At 35.2% G+C, this 21580-nt stretch overlaps 1 protein-coding gene across 1 annotated transcript; it reads right to left on the bottom strand.

The window, feature by feature from the left end:
• Nucleotides 1-6977: 6977 nt before the first annotated feature.
• Nucleotides 6978-12630, bottom strand: LOC131931154 (uncharacterized). The gene has a single exon (XM_059287854.1). The coding sequence runs from the start codon at nucleotides 12544-12546 to the stop codon at nucleotides 6985-6987; it is 5562 nt and encodes a 1853-aa protein (XP_059143837.1). The 5' UTR covers nucleotides 12547-12630; the 3' UTR covers nucleotides 6978-6984.
• Nucleotides 12631-21580: the final 8950 nt, after the last annotated feature.

Raw genomic sequence — 21580 nt, 5'->3', positions numbered from 1 at the left:
ATCTATCTATCTATCTATCTATCTATCTATCTATCTATCTATCTATCTATCTATCTATCTATCTATCTATCTATCTATCTATCTATCTATCTATCTATCTATCTATCTATCTATCTATCTATCTATCTATCTATCTATCTATCTATCTATCTATCTATCTATCTATCTATCTATCTATCTATCTATCTATCTATCTATCTATCTATCTATCTATCTATCTATCTATCTATCTATCTATCTATCTATCTATCTATCTATCTATCTATCTATCTATCTATCTATCTATCTATCTATCTATCTATCTATCTATCTATCTATCTATCTATCTATCTATCTATCTATCTATCTATCTATCTATCTATCTATCTATCTATCTATCTATCTATCTATCTATCTATCTATCTATCTATCTATCTATCTATCTATCTATCTATCTATCTATCTATCTATCTATCTATCTATCTATCTATCTATCTATCTATCTATCTATCTATCTATCTATCTATCTATCTATCTATCTATCTATCTATCTATCTATCTATCTATCTATCTATCTATCTATCTATCTATCTATCTATCTATCTATCTATCTATCTATCTATCTATCTATCTATCTATCTATCTATCTATCTATCTATCTATCTATCTATCTATCTATCTATCTATCTATCTATCTATCTATCTATCTATCTATCTATCTATCTATCTATCTATCTATCTATCTATCTATCTATCTATCTATCTATCTATCTATCTATCTATCTATCTATCTATCTATCTATCTATCTATCTATCTATCTATCTATCTATCTATCTATCTATCTATCTATCTATCTATCTATCTATCTATCTATCTATCTATCTATCTATCTATCTATCTATCTATCTATCTATCTATCTATCTATCTATCTATCTATCTATCTATCTATCTATCTATCTATCTATCTATCTATCTATCTATCTATCTATCTATCTATCTATCTATCTATCTATCTATCTATCTATCTATCTATCTATCTATCTATCTATCTATCTATCTATCTATCTATCTATCTATCTATCTATCTATCTATCTATCTATCTATCTATCTATCTATCTATCTATCTATCTATCTATCTATCTATCTATCTATCTATCTATCTATCTATCTATCTATCTATCTATCTATCTATCTATCTATCTATCTATCTATCTATCTATCTATCTATCTATCTATCTATCTATCTATCTATCTATCTATCTATCTATCTATCTATCTATCTATCTATCTATCTATCTATCTATCTATCTATCTATCTATCTATCTATCTATCTATCTATCTATCTATCTATCTATCTATCTATCTATCTATCTATCTATCTATCTATCTATCTATCTATCTATCTATCTATCTATCTATCTATCTATCTATCTATCTATCTATCTATCTATCTATCTATCTATCTATCTATCTATCTATCTATCTATCTATCTATCTATCTATCTATCTATCTATCTATCTATCTATCTATCTATCTATCTATCTATCTATCTATCTATCTATCTATCTATCTATCTATCTATCTATCTATCTATCTATCTATCTATCTATCTATCTATCTATCTATCTATCTATCTATCTATCTATCTATCTATCTATCTATCTATCTATCTATCTATCTATCTATCTATCTATCTATCTATCTATCTATCTATCTATCTATCTATCTATCTATCTATCTATCTATCTATCTATCTATCTATCTATCTATCTATCTATCTATCTATCTATCTATCTAATCTCTATCTATCTATCTATCTATCTATCTATCTATCTATCTATCTATCTATCTATCTATCTATCTATCTATCTATCTATCTATCTATCTATCTATCTATCTATCTATCTATCTATCTATCTATCTATCTATCTATCTATCTATCTATCTATCTATCTATCTATCTATCTATCTATCTATCTATCTATCTATCTATCTATCTATCTATCTATCTATCTATCTATCTATCTATCTATCTATCTATCTATCTATCTATCTATCTATCTATCTATCTATCTATCTATCTATCTATCTATCTATCTATCTATCTATCTATCTATCTATCTATCTATCTATCTATCTATCTATCTATCTATCTATCTATCTATCTATCTATCTATCTATCTATCTATCTATCTATCTATCTATCTATCTATCTATCTATCTATCTATCTATCTATCTATCTATCTATCTATCTATCTATCTATCTATCTATCTATCTATCTATCTATCTATCTATCTATCTATCTATCTATCTATCTATCTATCTATCTATCTATCTATCTATCTATCTATCTATCTATCTATCTATCTATCTATCTATCTATCTATCTATCTATCTATCTATCTATCTATCTATCTATCTATCTATCTATCTATCTATCTATCTATCTATCTATCTATCTATCTATCTATCTATCTATCTATCTATCTATCTATCTATCTATCTATCTATCTATCTATCTATCTATCTATCTATCTATCTATCTATCTATCTATCTATCTATCTATCTATCTATCTATCTATCTATCTATCTATCTATCTATCTATCTATCTATCTATCTATCTATCTATCTATCTATCTATCTATCTATCTATCTATCTATCTATCTATCTATCTATCTATCTATCTATCTATCTATCTATCTATCTATCTATCTATCTATCTATCTATATCTATCTATCTATCTATCTATCTATCTATCTATCTATCTATCTATCTATCTATCTATCTATCTATCTATCTATCTATCTATCTATCTATCTATCTATCTATCTATCTATCTATCTATCTATCTATCTATCTATCTATCTATCTATCTATCTATCTATCTATCTATCTATCTATCTATCTATCTATCTATCTATCTATCTATCTATCTATCTATCTATCTATCTATCTATCTATCTATCTATCTATCTATCTATCTATCTATCTATCTATCTATCTATCTATCTATCTATCTATCTATCTATCTATCTATCTATCTATCTATCTATCTATCTATCTATCTATCTATCTATCTATCTATCTATCTATCTATCTATCTATCTATCTATCTATCTATCTATCTATCTATCTATCTATCTATCTATCTATCTATCTATCTATCTATCTATCTATCTATCTATCTATCTATCTATCTATCTATCTATCTATCTATCTATCTATCTATCTATCTATCTATCTATCTATCTATCTATCTATCTATCTATCTATCTATCTATCTATCTATCTATCTATCTATCTATCTATCTATCTATCTATCTATCTATCTATCTATCTATCTATCTATCTATCTATCTATCTATCTATCTATCTATCTATCTATCTATCTATCTATCTATCTATCTATCTATCTATCTATCTATCTATCTATCTATCTATCTATCTATCTATCTATCTATCTATCTATCTATCTATCTATCTATCTATCTATCTATCTATCTATCTATCTATCTATCTATCTATCTATCTATCTATCTATCTATCTATCTATCTATCTATCTATCTATCTATCTATCTATCTATCTATCTATCTATCTATCTATCTATCTATCTATCTATCTATCTATCTATCTATCTATCTATCTATCTATCTATCTATCTATCTATCTATCTATCTATCTATCTATCTATCTATCTATCTATCTATCTATCTATCTATCTATCTATCTATCTATCTATCTATCTATCTATCTATCTATCTATCTATCTATCTATCTATCTATCTATCTATCTATCTATCTATCTATCTATCTATCTATCTATCTATCTATCTATCTATCTATCTATCTATCTATCTATCTATCTATCTATCTATCTATCTATCTATCTATCTATCTATCTATCTATCTATCTATCTATCTATCTATCTATCTATCTATCTATCTATCTATCTATCTATCTATCTATCTATCTATCTATCTATCTATCTATCTATCTATCTATCTATCTATCTATCTATCTATCTATCTATCTATCTATCTATCTATCTATCTATCTATCTATCTATCTATCTATCTATCTATCTATCTATCTATCTATCTATCTATCTATCTATCTATCTATCTATCTATCTATCTATCTATCTATCTATCTATCTATCTATCTATCTATCTATCTATCTATCTATCTATCTATCTATCTATCTATCTATCTATCTATCTATCTATCTATCTATCTATCTATCTATCTATCTATCTATCTATCTATCTATCTATCTATCTATCTATCTATCTATCTATCTATCTATCTATCTATCTATCTATCTATCTATCTATCTATCTATCTATCTATCTATCTATCTATCTATCTATCTATCTATCTATCTATCTATCTATATAAAAAGCAATGTATGTGTCTGTGTGTCTGTCTGTGTGTCTTTTATGCATTACCACACCTCTTATCACATCAGCGTCGAACTTTGGGAAGTTGTTAAGAATATTCCTGGGTAGGTTTCTGCGGAAAAAAAATTCAAATCCGCAGGGGTGGCGCCCCGGCAGGGCGCGATTTGTTATTTCTCTATATACGGTATATAAAAAAATAAAAGTAAATTTTGGTTAGGCATCTTTCATCCGATAGCCATGAGACTTTGTGGAGTCCATTATACCACTCCAGGGAAGGTTCTGTAAACAAATAATTTTTAATTTCGCAAGGGCGGCGCCACGGGAGGGTCCGATTTTTATCTATATAGGGTATATAAAAAATAATAAAAGTGAATTGCAGTGACACTGTTCATTCGATAAGCATGAAACTTTTGGAGTTCATTATGAAACTCTAAGGAAGGGTTCTGTAAAAAATCATTTTTAATTACGCAAGGGCGGCGCCACGGGAGGGTGCAATTTTTCTCAATATACGGTATATAAAAATAAACGTCGATTGCGATTTCACGGCGTTCATCCGATAGCCATGAAACTTTGGGGAGTTAATTATAACACTCTAGGGAATTGTTCTGTAAATAAATAATTTTTTATTTCGCAAGGGCGGCGCCACGGGAGGATGCGAGTTTTCTCTATATATGGTATATACAAATAAAAGTCGATTTTGGTTTGGCATCGTTCATCCGATAGCCATGAGACCTTGGGGACTTGATTAGAACACTCCGGGAAGGGTTCCGTCAAAAATGATTTTTAATTTTGCAAGGGCGTCGCCACAGGAAGGTGCGATTTTCTCTATATATGGTATATAAAAATAAACGTCGATTGCGGTTTCACGGCGTTCATCCGATCGCCATCCAACTTTGGGGAGTTGATTAGAACACTCCAGGGAAGGTTTCTGTAAAACAAACACCTTTTTTAATTTCGCAAGGGCGGCGCCACGGGAGGGTGCGATTTTTCTCTATATACGGTTTATAAAAATATATGTCTATTTCCGTTTCACACCGTTCATCCGTGTACCATGAAACTTTGGGGAGATGATTAGATCATTCAATGGTAGGGTTCTGCAAAAAAAATATTTTTTAATATTGCAAGGGCGGCGCCCCAGGGGAGAGCGTTTTTTTTCTCTATACACGGTATATAAACAATAAAACTCGGATGCGGTTCATCCGAGTGCCATGAAACTTTAGGGAGTAGATGAGAATACTCCCGAGAATATTTCTGCGAAAAAGAAAACTAAAGTTTCTTATGGGCGGCGCCATTTAGTGCACAATTTTCGTCAATACACGGTTTGGCGCCCAAAGTTTTAGAGCGACTATGTTGGCACTTGGCATCCGTTAATGGAGCGTCCTGCATAGCGAGTAAGGGGTACTACTATATTCAGCGGTAAAGCTACAACAGGCTTCTAAGCATAACTTTGTAACGCGAGGAAATCCTTCGGTACAGTTTCGTCACCTTGCAAAAGATGAATAATAAATACATAAAAACGTTTATAATTACAAGCTTTTATAAATGCACTAAAAAGAAGAAAATAATACAATTTTTATTAAATATAAATAATTTTTAAAAATATAAAAAATCTGCGGTTACTTTAAATATAAAATTACTTTCTTTAAATATATTAATGCACTACTATTTATATCACTATAAATAAAAGCGTGGGTCGCTATAATGTTTTAGTGGGCGTAATCAGTTGCAAATCAATATAAATACCATTGGTGTATGTGGCATTTTGTGTTTAAATATATATATATATATATATATATATATATATATATATATATATATATATATATATATATATATATTTATATATATATATATATATATATATATATATATATATATATATATATATATATATATATATATATATATATTCAAACTGTGGATTTAGGAAAGATGAAGCATGCATCAATCTACACAAGTACGTACCACTGATTAACATTATACCCTTTTAATTTATATCAGTATTTCAGTATTGGTGTGTTTATTTATTTTATTTATTTATTATTTATTACTTAGTGCACATTAAATATTTATGTAGTGCTTTTATATTTACAGACGGGCCTACATATTTCATTGTATAAATACTTATTATTATAGCGACCCACGCTTTTATTTATAGTGATATAAATAGTAGTGCATTAATATATTTAAAGAAAGTAATTTTATATTTAAAGTAACCGCAGATTTATTATATTTTTAAAAATTATTTATATTTAATAAAAATTGTATTATTTTCTTCTTTTTAGTGCATTTATAAAAGCTTGTAATTATAAACGTTTTTATGTATTTATTATTTTTATACTTTTTAGTATTAACGTGTTATACGCATGTTAAGACAATATAAGGAAGCAACAAATATATGATACACTATTTGAAAAACAGTTTTGCTTTAATAATATGATTAGTTTTACTATACGTGTCACATTTACTGATTTTTTTGTTACTTTTAAAAAATTGCCACAATTAGCTGAACACATATCTTAAAACACAAATCGTTAACACTTCTTTAACTGAAGACATTAATACTGTTTAGTCTGTGGTCAAGTTTATAGCTAAAGTTTGAGTTGACTTAAAGTGTTCTTCAGTCTATTTAGCTCGGATAAAGCTTCGTTGTTGCAGGGTGTCTTTCCTGTCAGTTTTCTGCAGTCCAGTTCTTCTATACGAAGGCCGTCCAATGAGCGAACCCTACTCAGTGCCACATAAGCTTGCCCTGCTTCAAACAGCTTCGGCCCCAAATACACGACAGCGTGATCTACTGTACATCCTTGCATTTTGTGTACAGTTGATGCCCATGACAGTATTAAGGGTAACATTCTTCTCTCAGCAGTTCCGTAGTTGTACTTGGCAGAAAATTGCACTGATTTTGGCTTAACTTCATGTACACCATCTTTGCCGAAATCAATTCTTACTGAAGGTATGTCTGTGTCATAAATTTGGGCACGGCGAAAATGTGGCCATATAATATCTGTAATATACCCAATAGCGCCATTTACTAATCCCTTCGACACGTCAATGTTCGATCGAAGCATGACCTTTGCTCCAACAAAAATCTCAATTGTTCTTGGTAGGCCACCCGTTTTATTGATGTCTGTGGGAAATAGTGTATGTATGTCAACATTATCTGTGTTTCTTGTGGCATCAATCAACTGGTCCTGGGCTTTTATCCTAATTATATCGGTGTTAATAGATCTAAAATACTGCAGCACAATTTCATTGTGCGTATTGACTTGCTCATTTGTTGGGTATATGCGCAAAGCTTTATCAATGCCGAAGTCTCCTGTTGGTTTGTTTTCTATAAGCTTGTCAGTCAGGGTAGCAAAATGTTCAGCGCTCATCTCACCAACCCTCAACGCATTCAACAAGTTTCTAAAGGTATCATCTCCTTGCTGCCTCGTGTTTTGCGATAGTTCACACAGGGAAAATAGTCGCCATAAATGGGTGGATGGTTGAAGATAGTCGGGCTGTTTATAAACAGGTGTATTAACACCCTGTCTGATTGGTGGCAGCTGCATTAGGTCACCAAACAGCAGTACATTAATGCCTCCGAAAAACTCATCGTAATTATTCTTCAGCTGACGGATGCGCATGTCGATCATACAAAGCATCTGATAGGATACCATCGATATCTCATCTATTATGATACACTCGACATTTTTCCATTGTGTACGCATTACTCTGAGGTAATTTCCTGTCAAAGGACACATGTTGGCACTCCGACCGTCTCTTTGAACCGGGAGTTTCAGTGTGCTATGGAGAGTTGAGCCACCAATTAATCGGGCTGCGACCCCAGTTAGAGCCGAGACGATGACGGCATTTTTCGCAAAGCATCGATTGATCTGAACTCTGAGCAGGCTCAGGATAAATGTTTTGCCAACACCAGCTCCACCAGTAATAAAGAGTTTCAGCCTTTCACTGCCTCCATCTAGTTGTTTAAGGACACTTTCGGTCACCTTTCGAAACAAATGTCGCTGGTCTACGTTCATTGCTTTTTGTGCCGAGCTGAACTTTTCCTCATCAACTGGTATATCGTGGGCCTCTTCTACACAGTCATCTTCCAGATGAGCTGGTGTTGCTTCTTCAAGAATTTGAAGCGCGTGAACTTGGTTAAAAGCATTCTCCAATTGCTTGTCACGTTCGCGATACAACTCCATATGTGCATTTGTTACTTTTAGATTTTCTTCGTTAGCCAAAAATGCTTCTCTCGCTGTGGCGAAATCATTCAGTAGCTCTTCTTCTCTGCGGTAGGGAGTGTACTGGAGTAGAAGGCTATAAAAGTAATTTTCACCATCTGTCGAGGCTACAAAGTAAGGTACTCTTACAACAGCTGGCAATTTTCTTATGGTCATTTTGCTACCGTCTATAAGAGTAATTAACCTCCTTTTAGTGCGCTGTTCGGTTTCATATGCATCCTCGTCAATATTTAATGTCATAGCATCTTGTTGCTTTGCATAGTAGGGCTCAAATAGCATTGCGAACTCAATCAAGCACATTTGGTTGAAATTGTAGTCTGCGTGTTCCAGAGGTCTTTTTTCATAGCGATCAAAAATATTGGCACAATATCCAGTTGATTGGCCAGACTCGTGAAATTTAAGTACTCTGTACCTTTGTTGTGGCTGTCGAGTATTCAAGAAAATACATTTGCGTGAGCTGTCTCTGACAGTGAGGTGGCATAATCTGTACACACATTCACAGGCAGAAACTTGCCGTTCGTTCATTATTCTCATGCAAATCTTGAACAGTTTTCGAGACACATCTGAATCTTCCCTCTGGATTTCTTGAATTGCTTGTCTGATGGCAAGGGCTAGCTCCGTAGGCTCTGATTTGGCTATGTACTTCGCTATATAGTATGCAATAGACTCATTAGATCCACACGGTTGAATATCCATATTTGCACCCCAAATCTTTAAAAGAGTAGGATTGTAACTGTTTACCCATATATCATCCTGTCCTCTTTTTAACAAGCATATTCTTCCGCCATTTCGAATGAATTCATCAGATGTTTCTGCAATCATAGCAGTTGCAGCCTGAACTGGTCTTGGAAAACGAAACCGACACACTAGTGAAGGATTATCCCCTTTCTTGCAGGTGCTTGTATGACGGTGAATTTGACATTTTTTGACAAGTTCATACAAATCAGAACTTTCTAATGGGATCTCACACTTACATATTTGATCCAAAATTGCGATTCCCTCTGGCGTATCGAAAGAGGGATGGTTTTCAATCCACACTAACATATGTAAGTGGGGACTACCACGGTTTTGAAACTCGATTCGCCACCAGTAATCCTTCAAATGACCTCCAAACACCTCTTGGTTGTTCTTTACAAATTTCATTAGAGCGTTGAGTCGTATCATAAAATGCCGACTAACTACAACAGGAAATTGTTCAATCAATCGCTGTGTTTCATATGTGGTCAAATTGTTCGGATTCTCATCCGGTCTTCCGTCAGCCACTAACAAAGCTTTGCGCATGTCAAGCCAGTGTAAATCATTACAGCTCAGCGTTACAAAATACGTAGGTGGGCCCAGACATCGTATTTGTCCAATCAGTTCATTAAGTGCCGTTTGCCAATAGGCTGCGGTTCCACGAACATTTTTCAGATACAAATGAATATCTTCGACCTGACCATCTTGCCCTTGAACCAGTTTTCCACATGCAGAAATGGAAGCCTTCACCTTATAATATTCATACATAGACAGTGCATAAAAAAGATAATCGTTTCGTTGAAACCTTGTGTCACTTCCCATAATTCTGTATTGGTAATAGTCCAGAGGTGTTATTCTAACTTGCCTATCTTGTTTGAATCCATTAATTCCATAAGGAAAAAGAAAGAACCAGGCAAGCTCCTCAGCTTTCAATTCGTGAGTGTGATTAACAATATTATCATTAGTTTTGCGAACTATTTGATTAATATTATTTGAGACTTCAAATTCTTCATCTACGTCTGGCTGGTTACAGTTGATTGGTGCCATGACAGATGTCTCCACGGGTATTGAATGTACATGTTCAGTATCCATTGAAGATTCTGCTGACATGTGACTGACATGATCGAGGGATGTAACCACTTCTGGTTGTAACTGTTGATGTGTGTCATTTTTGTTAGCGTCATTTATTAAATACACATCAATAAAATTGATTGTATATTGCATATTTTTTGACCCAGTTGCTCTTTTACAAATCCGATGTAGTTCCTCTATTGAATCGCACTCAATAATGCATGCTCTGCCGTTATCAGCGCTTGCGCCTTTTGGACCACATGAATGGGAATCGGTGAAATAATATTTGCCTTCATATTGCATAACCCCAAGCGATTTTGAGTTAGCAATTAGAATGCCAGCTTGATGTTGACGGAACATTTCATTAAGAGCTGTTCTCAATGCCATGCCTACTCCATTTTTTAGATTTACTTCATCCCGCAGAACTCCGTAAAATGGTGTATTGTCATCATATGTGATGGAAAATGTTTTTTTAAAAATAGTAAATTTGTTCTTGATTACTATGAAATTTGACACCTCTAAATATCCACTTTCATCTATTGGGTGTTCTGCGCTTGGGTGGGTTAGAGACCGTATCATAGCATACATAGCATCACCCTCGATCATGTTGCTGTTTAATATGTTGGTCGTCCATCTGTTTGGCGCCAATATTTTAGCTCTGACGACATTAGCCAAAACCATTGCACAGCACTGAAGGCCAGCAAAACCTGATGTAAAAACATCAGGATTTGCTTGATGCCACGAAGCTCGGACGATTCTTGATACATCGTTTATAGGCATGTAAAAACTTACAATTTCTGTGTTCTCCATTAGCGGCATCTGGTTCTGTCCTTGATCTTCTTTGACACGAATCAGATGCTGCTCATTAAGTTCTGCATCCTGATCTATGATGACGTCTTTGTACGGTGGATTATTAGCAACTAACCAGTCAAGTGCGTCAAAAACCCTGCTGCGAGAGATGGAGAACTCACGAGTAATGTTTAAATTTTCGAGACTTTCCGTCACCACCACGAGTCCCATTTTGTCCATCGACCTCGGAAGCATCTTCGGTAGTTTTTCAGTCACCTCGAATATATCTTGGGCAAATAGCACTGCCTGTCCATTAAAACCATACTGTCCGAATATTCCATTGTATTTTATTATTTTAACAAATGGTATGACTCTTGCGAGCAACCTTTGTTCAGACTGAGTTAACTTTTCAAAAGGGTGTGGGATTTTACCTGGATCCAAATTATTCCAATAGGCTTTAGAAGGTCCAACTATTTTTTTACTAGTAACATGGGCGTGGCAACGGTAACACATCCTCAATACCTGCTTCGCTAACAACTCAACTGGAAGGTACGACAATGCAGCTTGACTACACTGAGATGTGTGAATTTGACTCGGGTAGCATAGTTTTGTGCACACTTCACAACTTTGATTACTTACAGAGTTGATTGCGTGATAAAAGGCTGTCAGTTCAGAGTTAGACGCTTTTAATTTCTGTGAATGTAAAGAACGATCTCTTATCAAGCGAGATTCACGTTCCTCCATTGTTTCTTTTTCCCTCCTTTCTACGTGTTGGTTATGCTCCCTTATCAACCGCAATTCACGTTCCTCCATTGTTTCTTTTTCCTTCCTTTCTACATGTTGGTCACGATCCCTTATCAACCGCAATTCACGTTCTTCCATTGTTTCTTTTTCCCTCCTTTCTACATGTTGGTCACGATCCCTTATCAACCGCAATTCACGTTCTTCCATCGTTTCTTTTTCCCTCCTTTCTACATGTTGGTCACGATCCCTTATCAACCGCAATTCACGTTCTTCCATCGTTTCTTTTTCCCTCCTTTCTACATGTTGGTTATGCTCCCTTATCAACCGCAATTTCCGTTCCTCCATTGTTTCTTTTTCCCTCCTTTCTACATGTTGGTCACGATCCCTTATCAACCGCAATTCACGTTCTTCGAAGCCTTCTTCTACGAACCGTTTCCTTCGCTTCACAAGTCGTTTATCTTTTTCTTCTTTGTTCTCTTTTGAAACCCGTTCTTGGTGTTTTTTTCTTTGTTTCTCCAACCTTCTTTTACGCTGAGTACATGTTTCATTACCTTTTTTGCTCATTTTAATGTGTTCATTCCTCATAAAAAATACTACTGGGGTAAAGAGGTTCAATGCTTTCAAGAAAATGCACGGTTGCTAAATTATTTTAAACAGTATGCACACTCGGCTATAGAATCTATATCAATATGTCCACCCCAAATCTTTTAATTAAAGAGTTTACCAATATATCTTTATATTCTTCCGCCATTACAAATAAAATCACTTGATGTATTTGCATTCATATCAGTTATAAATCGGTCTCGGAAATCGAAACCGAAAGACTAGATGCAGATGTTTGTATGAAGCTTACTAACTTCTACAACATAGAGATTAATGCTTGCAACCCACTAAGCCAGCTGATTTGTAACTTGTTCTATATTAGAATTTATTTCATTCGAAATATTCAACTCATCATGCAATTATCACAAAATGTCCGACTGTTTGTTGTCGTTGACTTGCTGATGACGTAATAGGAAAGAAAGTGACGTATTTAATATTTTTAATCCTAGCCTATTAGATTGAATCAAATGGGTGCGACTGTATCGGTGCGTCTATTGAACGCACCTATCGGTGCGTCTATTGAACGCACCGAGTGACTTCAAAAGCGCGTTACTACCAACTCTACGCGGTGAAAAAGCTATTACTACTTTATATAAGAAAATTTAAATGGTTTTTAAATTAATGAAACATTTGGTTATTTTAATTATTTAAATAGTAGATCATTATTATATATTTACAGAGTTTTTTTTTTTGCTTTTTATTACATAAAGTATTATGGGATGGCGGACACTGTTAACAGTATATATTTTCTATATAAATTATATAAAACGAGCCGACCCGCGTCATATCATACGCCGCTTTTAGTTGTTGTTTTTTCTACTTTTCAGTAATTCATAATTTGTGAATTCGACAGTACCAACGCTCCTTACCCCCCCCCCCCCTCCGTTACAGTAAACTCCACTTAGTTACTCCCCCCCTATGTTTAAAATCGTTTCAAACTAAATTATCTTCCCCTAATAGTCGTCACTAAACCCGGCTCTGCTTGTAAACATTTGTGAACCACAGCTCACCAGACCATGTAGGGGTGGGGGTTTTAGGGAGCGCGCTTACAGCTTGTTTTCTAGCGTCTCCCAGAAGAGAATTATATATATAGATTCATTTCGTTCGGGCGGGGGGGGGGGGGGGGGGTCGGGGTGGTAGAATTTTTTCGGGGGACGACGACGATGACTTGCCCCCCCCCCCCCCCCGAAGAGATGCCTGGAAGAAACTCTGAATCCGGGATCATATCAGTAGATTGCCCCTGAGAATATGTGCCTAATTCACGTTACGAAAACAAAATCGGCTAGGCATAGTACCAGAGTATCTTCCAGGCATCTTTTCGCCCCCCCCCCCCCCCCCACCCGAACGAAATGGAATTTATATAGAAAATATATACTTTTAACAGTGTGAAATCGGGGGGGGGGGAGGCTCCTGAGAGCGCACTCTACGTCCCTGACACATGGGTGGTCACCGAAGTGTGTTCTATCTCATTATTTCGGTGAGTGATTAATGTACACATAAGGTTTTCCCGCGGTAGTGTAGGTAAACCCGTGTCCCGATATTTATGATCCAAGCGCAGGCATTGTTTACATTTAAATAACTAACTTTTGGAAAACAAGGTCACTAGTCTAAGAATATAGGATTGGTAACGCATGGATAAATCCCTTCTTATATATTTCGTCGGACTATCTTCTATTCCCGCGGCAACGCGCGGGGACGGGTACGCTAGTATATTTATATATATATAAAGCAATGTATTTCTGCGTGTGTGTGTCTGTTTGTCTTTTATGCATTATTATAACTCTCATCACATCGCCGTGAAACTTTGGGAAGTTGTTGAGAATATTCCTGGGGAGGTTTCTGCGGAAAAAAAATATGTCAAATTTGCAGGGGTGGCGCCTCTGCAGGGTGCAATTTGTTTTTTTTTTCTTTTTACACTATATAAAAATAATAGTCGATTGCGGTTTCACGCCTTACATCCGATCGCCATCAAACTTTGGGGAGTTGATTAGAACACTCCAGGGAAAGGTTCTGCAAAATAATTTTTTATTTCGCAAGGGCGGCGCCACGGGAAGGTGCGATTTTTCTCTATATACAGGTTATCTTAGTTTGCAAAAATCTCGTTTTTTACATTCTCGTATATACGAAGTATAGAGAAAGGCTTGTAATCGTGCAAAAAAAAAAGAGATTTTTACAAATCTCAACGTTTTACACCTCCCGGAGTCGGAAAAACATATTTTTGCAATCTTGTCCGTATGTCTGTGTGTATGTGTGTCTGTGTGTCTGTGTGTCTGTGTGTCTGTAAACACGATAGCTTTAGTACCGTTACAGCTTGTTGATGAAATGTCATATATAAGTATTTTATCAAAAAGGTAGATCCGTATCAACTTTTGAGCAATTTCCGATAACCAGAAGTGGTACTTTTTATGAATTTTTCAAAAGCCTATAACTTGAGTACTATTTCAGATAGATAAATGTAATTTCACATGTAAGTAAAAGATCTTATCCTCTACCATCTTTCAAATTTTGAGTACTTTCCGTTGGCCGGAAGTAGTAATTTACTACAAGCTTTTATGTAATAATGCACTAAAAAGTAGAAAATAAATTTATCACTACTATTTAAATTACTATAAAGAAAAGCGTGGGTCACTTTAGTATCTATTGGATACCCTTACTAATATTTAGGAAGTGACCCACAGTGATTTAAATAGTAGTCTATAATTTATTTTCTACTTTTTAGTGCATTAGTACATAAAAGCTTGTTATTAAAACGTTTTTTATGAAAAAAATTTAATTGATCTAAATACCAAAGAATCGCCAATGACAAAACAGCCCCGTCAAAACGGACCCGACAAATCGGCCCCGACATAAGAGAACAATCAAAAAGGCCAGCGACATATGGACCCCGTCATATAGGCTACCGACAAATAGACTCCCGTCATTTAGGCTACCGACAAATAGGCTCCCGTTATATAGGCTCCCGACAAAAGGGCTCCGGTCAATGAGGCTCCCGATAAATAGGCTCCCGTCATTTAGGTTCCCGACATACAGGCTCCCGCCATTTAGTTTCGCCACAAAGCGGCCCCAGTCATTACGACTCCCGAAAAATAGGCTCCTGTCATTTTGGCTTACGACAAATAGGCTCACGTCAATTTGGCTCCCGACTAAAGGACCACTGAAAATCCGGTTTTTGCAGAGACTAAATCTACCGGCAAAACCGGCTCATTGAATATGACATCTGTCAGTGGGACCACTTCATCAATATTCTTTAGAGTTAGCTTATCCAACACTCTTAAGTAATACAACGTATGCATCTCTTGTTCGGCAGGCCTTATTTTTTTAATAGTTTATCTATTATAAGAAATAGTATTAGTATCTATGACTTCCATAAATGAGTCGGTTATATGCTGTTCCAACTTAGTGTGTGGGGAGAGGGGTCCCCACTCTTGTAGGTGTAATAGATTGACGATAGAAGCATGTGATTGTATATAAAACGTTTATTGGCCTCCAACTACATGATGGTAACAAGAGAGAGCGGAAGTGACGAGACACAAAGATATATATACATATAAGGGACATCACTCAAGATAACAGTATAAATATAATACTAATACAAGAAGAGTGAGTTCCCTTGACTTCACAAGTCTCACTATATTACATCCCTTTACCCTTAGTAAACAAAACACATCTCTCCATAGAACAATTTACATTATCCTAAAATCACCAATTATATTGTAACATGAACACTATGGTAGATTACATCCTTACAAACAATGCACAATATGTTACAACATAATTAAAATACAAAACAATGATGTCAAAGTCCTTTTGACCTTTAAAATCATAGGTCTAACTTATTTGGGACTTTGATTGTCCTGCTTGACCTTCTCAGTGGCTTTTGATTTGGTGACTCAGGATTCTGACCATATGGATTCTCTATCTCAGGAGGTCTAGGATCTAAATCATTAATTCCAGAATTTACATTTTCTGACTCTAGACAACTTGGTTCACTCATATCAACAGAACTTGGTTGTGGAACAAACTGAGTTGGTGTGAACTGATCAGAATTGGTGGGATTGATAGATTCACACTTATTATCTGCACAAGTTATTTTTAACTGGTCTGCAATTTGACCTGGTATCCATTTTTCCCTTCTCCCATAATTTCTTAGATACACATTATCATTAACACCAAATTCTCTTTCAATGCATGTTTTGTCATGATTTAATGGACCTATTTTTGAATTGGCATCTGGAAGTATTATGCTGTTATTCAGATCCTTGACTGACATAGATTTCTTTGATTGATCAATTTCCTCAGGTAATCTGATAGTGCTTTTTAGTAACCAAAAATACTGTTTAAAAGTAATATCCTGGACCATATCACTTTGCAACTGTGATCCAGTATTTGAAGTGGGTGTATTAAATGGCAAAAATCTTTTTTTCTTTTGATGTTACCCTTTTAGTTTCTGTAAGTGCTAATGATGTTAGCAAAGTTGTTTGATGATCACATTCGTTCTTACTAATGTATTCTCTTTTAAAAGCATTTGAAATTGCCATATCACCATAATCATTTATTAAGTTACAAATACTTTGTTTAGGTAACTTTGACTGATAATGGACTGCATCTTCTCCATCTTTTAGACTTAATTCCATTTTTCTTATTTTACATGGCCTTAAGTCATCATTCACAGACTCTTCAGGCCAACCATTCTTACAGTACTCATATACTTTTATTAAGCACTCATCTTTTTGTGTTTCTCTTTTAATATCATTCACATTTATATTGGAGTTATCCATGATAGTGAAGAGAACAAATACATCTTCTGGTACATAGCTAAGGCTTTGGTTTTTTAAAGGTAATCGACTAAGACTATCTGCACTATTCTCAGATCCAGGTTTGTATTTCAATTCATAATTGTATGCAGTTAGTGTGATAGCCCATCTTTGAATTCTTGGTGAGGCATGCTCAGGTAGGGTTTTGTTTTCTCCAAATAAACCTAGCAATGGTTTATGATCTGTAAAAATGGTGAACTTCCTACCAAACAGAAACTTGTGAAATTTCTTAACACCAAAAATGATGCCTAAGCCTTCCTTATCTAACTGAGAATAATTTTTCTCAGCCTGGTTCAAAGATCTACTGGCAAAAGCAATGGGTCTGTCACCCTTTTCATCTATGTGGGATAAGACTGCTCCCACACCATCTGGTGAAGCATCCCATGTTAAGATAAGTCTTTTCCCTGGGTCATAGTGAGTTAGTAAGGTGTCAGAAGACAAAGCTTCTTTTGCTGTATTAAAAGCAGCATCTTGTTGTTTACCCCAGTGCCAAGTTGCATTTTTCTGTAGCAGCTTGTACAGTGGTGATAGTTTACCAGACAGATTCCCTATGAACTTTGCATAGTAATTTATCAAGCCCAAAAAAGCTCTTAGTTGTTGGGTATTTTCAGGTTTGGGTGCTTCTTTAATGGCTTTTGTTTTCTCTGGTTGAGGTCTGATACCTTGCTTGCTTAATATATAACCAAGAAAACTAATTTCTGTCAGCATGAATTGACATTTATCTTTGTTTATCTTTAAACCTTTTTCACCAACTATTTTCAAGACTTTATCAAGTGTTTTAAGATGTTCAGTGTCATTCTTACCAGTTATGTACACATTGTCAAAGTAAACACAAACATTTGGAATATCCTTAAAAATACTGTCCATGACAGCCTGGAAAATTCCAGGGCTGGATGATATACCAAAACATAGTCTTTCATATTGGTAGAGTCCTTTCTGTGTGTTTATTGTCGTATAGACTTTTGAATCTGGATGCAGTTCTAGTTGAGTGTAAGCATGACTAAAGTCAAATTCAGTGAATTTGTCACCTCCTGCCAAATTCAAAGAAATTTCCTCAATGTTAGGAATAGGGTACCTATTTAGCTCTATTTGCTTATTCAGTGTAGCTTTATAGTCTCCACAAATTCTTACAGAACCATCCTTCTTTAACACTGGCACAATGGGCGTTGCCCAATCGGAATAGTCTACCTTCTTTATGATGCCATTAGATTACAATCTACTTAGCTCATTTTCAATTTTATTCCTCATTGCATAAGGTGGAACTCTAGCTTTGCAGTATCTTGGATTTGTGTCTTTAATGCTTATCTTCACTGTTCTATCATTTAGTAATCCTGAATTACCAAAAACACTTTCATTTTCAGATATAACTTTATCTATTGAAGTAAAACTAGATTCTCTTGCTTTGATCCCTGAAAATATACTCTCCCAATTTAACTTAAGATCACTTAACCAGTTCCTACCTAGTAATGGCGGTCCATTTCCTTCAACCACAAGAAGAGGAAGTTTAACACTTTGACCATTATAACTTACATGAACAATACACTCTCCTATTACCGGAACATTGTCACCAGTGTATGTTGTTAGACACTTGTGACATGGTTGTAGAGGCACTGATCCTCCTGTGACAGCGTCAAAGTCCTTCTTTGTGATGACTGTTAGAGATGCTCCAGTGTCAAGTTGGAAGCTGATGCTCTTACCGTTGATATTAACTAGTACATTGATGGGAGCATGACTTATTGATTTCACAGAGAACAGGTTGAAATCCGGCTGCGAATCAGTTTGAGCATTTTCACAGGTAGAGTGGTTCATAGGTTGGGTTAGGTAGTCTTGGTGAGAGTTAACATAGTGCTGCCTTTGGTTGCGGTACTGTCTTGACTGGCTAGATTTAGCAACAGACGAAGACTTTGCAAAGCAGGCCTTGGCAATGTGACCTTGCTTACTGCACTTATAACAAGTAGCTGACTTGAACTTGCATCGATGAGATGCATGGGGACCTTTGCATCGATGACATTTTTGATAATTATTACTAGATTTAGATCTAGGCTTTGAACGTGCATGCTGTTTAGCATAAGTTGAAATGCTCTGATGGGGTTGGTGTTTGTTGACTAACCTGCTGTTTACTGCATGGATCCCTGAGGGCGTTAGAGATTTGACTGCCTCGGATGACTGCTGGAATAAAGTTGCGAGTTGTATTGCTTTTTCCAATGTTAGATCTGACTCGAGAAGCAACTTTCTTTGAACATCAGGACTGTTTACACCTGTCAAAAACTTTTCACATAGTCTGTCAGACAGCGTGTCTCCGAATTCACAAAATTCACTTAAATGACGTAAAGCAGCAACATATTCTGATATTGACTCGTTTGGTTGACGAGTCCTACCGTCAAATCTAGCTCTACATAGAAACTTTGATGGTACAGGCGCATGGTGGTCTGTTAGCAATTTGCTCAGCTCGTTAAAGCTCTTGGTAGTTAGACTAGCTGGTGCGCATAAGTCCTTTAGTAGCCTAAATTGTTGAGGCCCTATGACTGTTAACAAAACAGCTCTCTTTTTGGCTTCTATCATCACGTCGTTAGCTTCAAGGTAAAAGCTTAACCTATCTAGATAATCATGAATGGTTTCATCATTCGAATCAAATTCTTTTATTTGGCCATACAGCGCCATTATCCTAGAAATACTTAGCCAATATGCTCTAGCAAGCTCCTTTTTAAGTAAGCATATGCTCTTTCTAGTGGATTATTTATCCTCGTCGCCAGATGTAATAGATTGACGATAGAAGCATGTGATTGTATATAAAACGTTTATTGGCCTCCAACTACATGATGGTAACAAGAGAGAGCGGAAGTGACGAGACACAAAGATATATATACATATAAGGGACATCACTCAAGATAACAGTATAAATATAATACTAATACGGGAAGAGTGAGTTCCTTTGACTTCACAAGTCTCACTATATTACAGTAGGTTATCAAAACAAATTGCCATTATCCTGTAAACAACATGTATATCATACATTTACACTTCTGTGCTCGCTTTAAGGCAACAGATGTTTACTGTTGTAAATTAAACATTATCGAAACTTTAAAATTGGTGGAAATTAGCTGTTACGGGCTCAATTTGTTTGTGAATTGATGTTAGTTTATTGAAAAACAATTTCATTCAGGTATTTAAAAGAGTTTATATTGGTAGTGGAGGTAGGACAAAATGGTTACTTTTATGCCAATAGTGGTCATGCCATTCATTTGTCTGGAGCCAATATGTCCTGAGTTATTTTGTCGGAAGCCAATATGTTGGGAGCCCAATAGTCGGGAGCCAATAAGTCGGGAGCCCATTTGTCGGTAGCCAATATGTCGTGAGCCCATTTGACAATAGCCCATTTGTCGTGAGCCCTTATGTCGGGAGCCAATATGTCGGGAGTCCATTTGTCGGGAGCCTAAATGTCGGGAGCCCATTTTTCGGGAGCCTATATGTCGCGAGTCAATATGACGGGAGCCTATTTGACGGGAGTCAATAATTCGGGGCCCTTTTGACGGGGCTATTTTGACTGGGTCGTTTTGTCGGGGGTCGATTTGACGGGGTCATATTAACGGGGGCGTTTTGACGGGGTCGAATTGTCCCGGGCCGTTTTGACAGGGCACCCCAAAGGATATAGCGACAAAACAGCGATACCGCTTTTCTCTAGTTTTAGACTTAAGCCTCTACTATAATGCATTACGAAAAAGATTATTTTCGAAGTTGAAAATTTAAACTAAAAATCGTATAGTCTTACTCAAATCGAACCTAGTGTCGTTATTTTTAGTTTTAAATCATTCTATGTATAAATTAATTTCAACGTGTTGAGTTATCGTATACCTAATTCAATCATTAGTAGCACGTCGTACAAGCCGCAACTTGTTAGCTCAACTCATACAATTTTTACTATTTTAAAAAGGTTAATTTATTATCTTTGAATCTACTCATTTACTAGTTTAATTATTAACATTCTTTAAGAAAAAAAAATGTATAAAAATTGGTGACATAATTCCTATAAAACGAAGGAACATGAAAATGCGGTATCGATACCACTAATAGGGTACCTAGTTTGTGAGACATTTTGCATAGTCTGCTAAACGGATAAACCTATAAAAAAAATATGCTAGTTAGAAAGCTTAATAAATAAACCGGGAGTGATCTCCCCTAAACTTTCTCGAATATTTTTATTT

The sequence above is a fragment of the Physella acuta genome, unplaced genomic scaffold (genome assembly GCF_028476545.2).
Source record: "Physella acuta isolate Inbredline_101_S28 unplaced genomic scaffold, ASM2847654v3 ptg001902l, whole genome shotgun sequence".
NCBI lineage: Eukaryota > Metazoa > Mollusca > Gastropoda > Physidae > Physella > Physella acuta.
Note: the sequence above shows the minus strand (reverse complement) of the source record. Positions and strands in the feature narration are given on the sequence as shown.

Coding starts and splice junctions, on each gene's coding strand:
- LOC131931154 (XM_059287854.1), bottom strand. CDS start 12,546: ATGAGGAATGAACACATTAAAATGAGCAAAAAAGGTAATGAAACATGT.